This window comes from Nestor notabilis, unplaced genomic scaffold (assembly GCF_000696875.1).
Source record: "Nestor notabilis isolate BGI_N333 unplaced genomic scaffold, ASM69687v1 scaffold2340, whole genome shotgun sequence".
In the NCBI taxonomy this organism is placed as follows: Eukaryota; Metazoa; Chordata; class Aves; order Psittaciformes; family Psittacidae; genus Nestor; species Nestor notabilis.
The window spans coordinates 254-7344 of NW_009912255.1; the positions used below are offsets into that span (position 1 = coordinate 254).

Here is a 7091-nt window from a genome sequence, read left to right on the forward strand (position 1 = left end):
ACCAGGTACCGGCGTTGGGAGCGCTGCCCTCTCTGCCGAGGATTATCAACCGCCTTTGCTGGTCCAGCCGCCGCCTCCATCTCCTGCAGCATCTTCATCACCGGGTCCACAGCCGACACCCCCTCCTCCACAAAGCCTGAACCTCCTCTCGCAGTCTCAGCTCCAGCCACAGCCTCTTGCACAGACTGGCGCTCAAATGAAAAAGAAAAGTGGCTTCCAAATCACCAGCGTGACCCCTGCTCAAATATCAGCTAGTATGAGCTCTAATAACAGCATAGCTGAGGATACAGAAAGCTACGATGACCTGGACGAGTCCCACACTGAAGATCTGTCGTCTTCGGAAATCTTGGATGTTTCTTTATCCAGGGCCACTGACTTGGGAGAACCTGAGAGGAGCTCCTCTGAAGAGACTTTAAATAACTTCCAAGAGGCAGAGACTCCTGGGGCTGTTTCTCCAAACCAGCCTCATCTTCCTCAGCAGCATGCTCCTCTGCCTCATCACCCACAGCAGAGTGTTGTGATCAATGGAAGTGTTCACCCCCACCATGTTCATCACCACCACCATCTTCACCACCACCATCATGGACACCACCATCCATCGCATCCTGGGGTGGGCAGTGCCCCAGTTTCCGGAGGACCACCGCCCAGTCCATCATTTAGAAAACTATCAACAACTGGAAGCTCTGACAGTGTTGTATCAACTGCACCAGTTTCTGCTGCATCATCCACTGGTTCTCCAGCATCTGTCGTGTCTAATATCCGCACTACAAGTACTCCTGGCAATTTAGGTGTAAGTCCTGCTACCGGAACTAGTACCTTAAATAATATGGGTGGTGGTAGTTCTAGTATGGCAAGCGGTGTGATTGGTACTATAAACTTGAGCAACATCACAAGTACTGGTAATGTAAATGCTTTGTCTGGAACTAGCAGCAATGTTAATGTGAATATCTTGAGTGGTGTTGGCAATGGTACGAGTGCTTCCTCTAGTGTCATTAACAATGTTACTAATCCAACTGCAGGAGTGGCAGTGGGATCAAGCCAGCAGCAGCCTGCATCTGGCACATCAAGGTTTAGGGTTGTAAAATTAGATTCTAGTTCTGAACCTTTCAAAAAAGGTAGATGGACATGCACTGAATTCTATGATAAAGAAAACACTGTTGCAGTTTCAGAAGGAGTAGCAGTAAACAAAGCAGTAGAGACAATAAAACAAAACCCGCTTGAAGTGACTTCTGAAAGGGAGAGCACCAGTGGGAGTTCTGTTAGCAGCAATGTAAGCACACTGAGTCACTATACAGAAAGTGTGGGAAGTGGAGAAATGGGAGCACCTCCTGTGGTACAGCAGCAAGCGTTTCAAGGTGTGGGTCCGCAGCAGATGGATTTTAGCAGTGCTGCTCCTCCGGCAATTCCAGCATCTAGTATACCACAGAGTGTTTCTCAATCACAGCTTGCACAAGTCCAGCTGCATTCTCAAGAAGTAAACTATCCACAGCAGAAGCCAGGGGTCCAACCTCCTGCACAGGCCAGTCTAACCACTGTTACTGGGGTTCAGCCAGCCCCAGTTAATATACTAGGTGTATCCCCATCTATGGGCCACCAGCAACCTGCCATTCAAAGTATGGCTCAACAGCAGCTACCGTATTCTCAGCCAGCGCCGCCTGTGCAGACTTTGCCAGTTGTGCAGCAGCAGCAGTTGCAGTATGGACAACAGCAGCAGCAGCAACAGACAGTTCCTACACAGATGGCTGCAGGTCATGTTAAGCCGGTGAACCAAAACTCTGCGACGGGGGCTATGCCAGACTACATTCAGCATCAGCAGATCCTTCAGACTCCAGCCCCTGCCATGCAGCCTAGTTCTACAGGAGTAGGAGCAGGGCAACCGGTTCCCATTGCCCAGGCACAGGGCATGCAGACTTCAGTACAAGCACATCCAGCCGCTGCCCCAGCTCAGCCTGTTGCACATGCTCCAGCAGCAATACCGGGTGTAGGGACCAGTGGTCAAATGCTGAATGTTGGGCAGCAAGGAAGTGTAGCTGCTGTGGTGCAACCACCATCTGCTGCAAACCAAATTCCACCTCCAGTTATGCCGTCAACAGCTGCTCCTCCATCTTCACAAGTAGTGCAGCCTGTGCAGACAGGAATAATGCAGCAGGGATTACAGGCTAGTGCTTCAGGCCTTCCTCAGCAAATGGTCATTGCTCAGCAAAACACTTTGTTACCTGTACAGCCACAGGCACAAGGAGTGGAATCTGTTGTCCAAGGAATGACTGGCCAGCAGCTGCCTGCCGTTAGCCCTATACCTTCTGCTAGTACTGTTCCTGCACCAAGTCAAGCTGGTTCAGCTGTGCCTCCTGGCATACCTTCTGCTTCTGTAGGTTTGGGACAGCCACAGAACATAGCTCAAGCTTCGGCTGTGCAGAATGGGAATTTGGCTCAAAGTATTAGTCAGCCTCCCTTGATATCAACGAGTATAGGTATGCCAGTGGCACAGAGTGTGCCACAGCAGATGCCGCTAAGCTCTACCCAGTTCCCCACACAATCGCTAGCTCAGTCCGTTGTAGGCCAAATTGAAGATGGCAGACGCCCTACAGAACCTTCCTTGGTGGGTTTACCTCAAGCTCCCAGTGGCGAGAGTGGTGTTGGAGCATCAGCTGTTTCGGATGGCAGTAGCAGCAACGTGCCATCCTCCGCTTCCCTCTTCCCACTGAAGGTGCTGCCATTGACAACACCTCTCGTAGATGGTGAGGATGAGAGGTAAGACTGCCTGTAACTTTATTAAAAGAAAGATTGCCTGATAGTTTGATTTGCACTAACTTGCAGGTCTCGTTACAGCCATTCTGTGAAATGAAGCGGAGTGATGTTTGTGTCTAATTAGAAATATTGTTTCTCAGGTCCCAGCACATGTAGGTATTATATTAAAAGACTTTGTTTTTCTCTTGAGGGGGTGGGTTGTATTGATTATGCTCTGAAACTACTGCGTGGGTAAATTGTGTTTAACAATCTGTGACAGTGTGTATATTCCCATTGTATAGAGGAAGACAAAAGAATTCTGTGGAATGTGGGTATACTAGTGGTGATCGTAGTTTAGGTTATTTATTATATTGAAATAATATTTATTCTTAGGTAGGGTTTTTTTACAAGCCTAGACTTCAACCTGCCTCGGCTTCTCTTTTTCAAGTATTGACTTTACTCAGGTTGAACCAGTTGCAAGTCTGTGGTGTGTGTAGAAGCCTTCTCTTTCACAGCCAAGAGACGCTTTAGGCAAATGAGTATGGTGGGAAAAGGGAGGTTCAGCCACACTGTTGTGGCTCTTGAAAATGAACTTGGGGCACTTTTGGTCTTGGTGGTTTTGCTTCAAAGCATTAATCCATTGTGAGAGCCACTCAGGCCTGCGGAGGAGTGGTGAGCCTTTGAATCTGGTACACTGATTCTCTGCAGTCACAGTAAGAAACTGCACATGTTCTCCCACCTGCACCTTTTCAGATAAATGACCATTGGCTGGTCTTAATAGTATGTGCATGTGAATAGTCTTGTTTCTTTGACAGTGGTGCAGAGAAGCTGTGTCAGCTGTGAAAGGCCCTTGCATGTGCAGGCTGAAGTGATCTGAACAGTGGTTCTAAAGTGCAATTGTTTGATATTAATTATGTGTGGAAATTCCTCGCTGTATTGAGGATCTCTTGTGATACGCATTTACAAATGGACAGGGGTACTGTGGTGGTTCTCCCAAAGAACTTCTTGTCTAAGCAGCAGCTACATTAGTAGAAGAAGTAACTAAGATAAATAACTTGCATTGAGAATGTGGGAGAGGACAGAAAAGAAAAACTGAAGACCTGGATGGGGGCGGGGAAAAGATAAGGCAGTAAACATGGTGGGGAAAATGCCATAGCAATGGGAGGTGAAGTACTTCTTAAATATCATCTTGGTACCATAACTTAAATCAGGAGTAATATCAGTGGCCAAATTTTATTTAAAAAAAACCAAAACAAAACCCAAAAAAACTCAACAACCAAAAAACCAGGTTGCTGGGAGGGGCTTGATTCTCAATGTTGAAAATACTAATTCTATCAGCAGTCTCTGATTATGTTGATCATGAGGTGTTGACTACCTTAGCGGCTTTCATCATGTCTTTCTAAGATGCCAGAGACCTATAATGAGTAGCAGCTTGTCTTCCAGGAGTGCTAGAAGACAAGTCCCAACACTGTTTCATTCTGATTATGTTTTTTAGTCAATAAGTATGTGAAGGTGGTAGAAGACAGATTGAGGTGTTAAAGCCCACAGTATCACCAGTATGCTACTAGCAGTCAATTTTCTCAAATGTTTTTTCATTTTCCTTCCTTTGATCTTTCTGCAGCAGGACATTAATTCTGTTCTTCATGGGTCCTGTTTGTGTTTGGTGGCGTTTTGTATGTTGCTGCTTTTCTCTAACCAAGCATCCAACGAAAGCTCCTTAAGCTTTCAGGGTTGAGTAAGAGGATCATAAGCTCATTGATACTCATTGTTTTGGAAAATGACATCTAGCATGTGACTGTACCCTGATTTTAAGAGCATATGTTAGCTGTTTGTCATGATTGGTGGTTTTTCCAGAATGCTTAAATCCCTCAGGGTAACAATAGCCAGAAATACCGTCTTCCTCTGTTATTTAGCTAGGCAAAGATCATATCCTTTCTTCTCCCATGCACGTTGTATCTTTGTTCAATCTGTCATCTCCAGGTAGACTACACTTTTGTTTAGCTGCAGTTGGAAAATCATTTAGATTCTTTACCCAGAGCAGGATATGACTCTATTAAATGGAGACCAAAAATAATTGTGATTAGTTTTTTGGTGTTTTTTTGTGGGTAGTTTTTTTTTTTTTTGGTTTTTTTTTTTTTTTTTGCATGGCAGTAGTGGTCAGATCACTTGTGTACAATCAGATAATTTACAGCAGCACTTCTCCCTAATATCTGTAACATTAAAATATTAGTACCATTTGTTCTGTTTCCTCTTCCATGGGATGTCAGGGCAATGTATTAGTTGTATTGTCATCTTGACAGGAATTTCTTTTGGTCTGGAGCTTAGACCCTCATGGCTCACTAAAGGTAGTGCAAGATACGCTGTTCTGCTTGGCCTCTCACTTCTCTGGCCATTGGATTTCTCTAACTAGAGCTCTCTAGAAAGTTCTTGTCTGTTAGATTATTCCCTCTTTTATGGGAGATAAAGGGTAGTGTATTGTAAAAGTACATGGACATTTAAGAGGCAGGTATACTGTAAGCATGTAAAATCCTCATTTCCGGCTCATGTATGTGCATACACATGTATATCACTGAAGATTTATATCGTTACATCCCCAGTGATTATAAACCTGGCAAGGGAGAAGGTAGAAGAAAGAAGTAAGTGATGACATAATTGGGCCAGTGAAGAAGCTGTAAAATTCCATTTAGTGTGTCTTTGAAAAAGCAGCTGACCCATGTAATGCCTTGTTTAGATTAACTCCCTGCTTTCCTTAAACCTGTGTATAACTGTGTTTAAAGATGTGCCAGTATCTTTAAGTCTTTAGTCCTGTTCAGTTTTTAGAACACCATTTGCAGCTCTTTCTATGCCTGTTATCAGGGCATGGCCTTTTTTTAAATATAGACAGTGTGGAGTGTATCCGCTTTGAAAACAGTAACCTTTATTTCCCTGGTATGAATGATTCTTTTAATATCTCTTGTTTCAAGTCATAGTAAAGATTAACAAAAAAGGAGCTGCTTGGCAGAATGCTGTATGGAAAATTAATTTACGAACTTTATTAAAGAGAGGATACAAATACAGTTAAAAAAAACCACCACAAACCAACAAACACAACAAAAACCAACCCAGCCAAAAAACAAATGCAAAGAAAACCCCCACCCCTAGTTCTCCTTACTAGTCTGTCTTCAACCTGTGGGGTATGCCGTAAATGTTTGTATGTTTATAGGTTCATCCTCTCTTCTAATATTTCCAGCTACAAAAACGCAGGTCACTTTTTATTTTCTTAGCTTGAATCATGGTATGGACTCATTTTAGTGTGTGATTCTCATATAGTTTCTTGGTTTTGCATTAGTTAATCTTGATATATTAGTTCAGTTATTAAATCCTGTCAATTTTAGGTATGGTCTTTTGAGCTTAGTATTTCATCTCTAGAACTGTAGAAGAGAATTTCTTTTATGCTTTTGAAACTTCAGTATGCGGAAATACTTCTATTGCAGTGGATTCTTTTGTGTATTTATAATTAGTGTTTCAAAATCAGTTTTACATCTCTCCTAGACTATACTTTATTATGCTTTGGATGCTTGCAGTAAGATTTTGTACAGACTTGTATAATTCTTAAATTACCTGTGAGGTGAGAACTTAAAAAATCAATGTATTTTGCTGCATTTATAAAGACTGCTCTAACAGAATTATTTTAACTTTAATCTCAAATGTTGTTTACCATTACTCAAAAGCAGATTTTGTGAATGAAGGATAAGAGAGCTAATAACTGCCTCCCTGTCCTTGACATCATTTTCCATGGAATTGCTTTCATTCTTTAGTCTGATGCAAGATTTTCTTCTCCTGTTTGTGCATTTTATCCAACAGTGAAGCAGAATAGAAAGGAGGAAAAGGTGATGATAAACACAAAAAACCGTCATAGAGATATTCGTTATTATCTGACAATCTCACAATTTTATTTTTCAAGAGAAATTTTTATTAAAAGATCCCTTTACAGCTAGATGGAGGAAAAAAAAAGTGGAGGGGATGTTTTCTGTACAGGATGTATGTTTTAGCTTGTTAAATTCTGTGGAAGGGCTGGAAGGCTAAAGCTGAACGTGAGAATTGAAAGACTTGTGAACAGCCTTTGAGAATCTCTAGTAGTAGTAACTAGTAGTATTCTAGCTTGTAAAGCAAGAATACAGTCAGGAAATTGGATCAATTTTCATCATGTATGGGAGCAGTAGGAAGGTTGAACAGGTGCAGATGAGATTTTTACAGCTGTAACTGAGAATTTGTTGAAGATGTTAATAAGATGTGGCAAACATTAAAGTAGAATGGGAAATTTCAATTGAATATTATTTTTTGTTGCACTTCTCCGCGTCGCCCCGGCCCAGGCTGGCCGCGGG

The 7091-nt window shown here is 42.7% G+C and overlaps 1 protein-coding gene across 1 annotated transcript in view; it reads left to right on the forward strand.

Moving 5' to 3' along the window:
• The window catches only part of LOC104408762 (TSC22 domain family protein 1), a gene marked incomplete at its 3' end in the record, with an annotated part of 2866 nt that extends 115 nt beyond the window's left edge, over positions 1-2751 (forward strand). The window contains exon 2 of the mRNA XM_010018472.1: positions 6-2751. Within this exon, the coding sequence (XP_010016774.1) occupies positions 6-2751 (2746 nt within the window). The remainder of the gene's footprint in view (positions 1-5) is intronic.
• Between the last annotated feature and the right edge of the window lie 4340 nt (positions 2752-7091).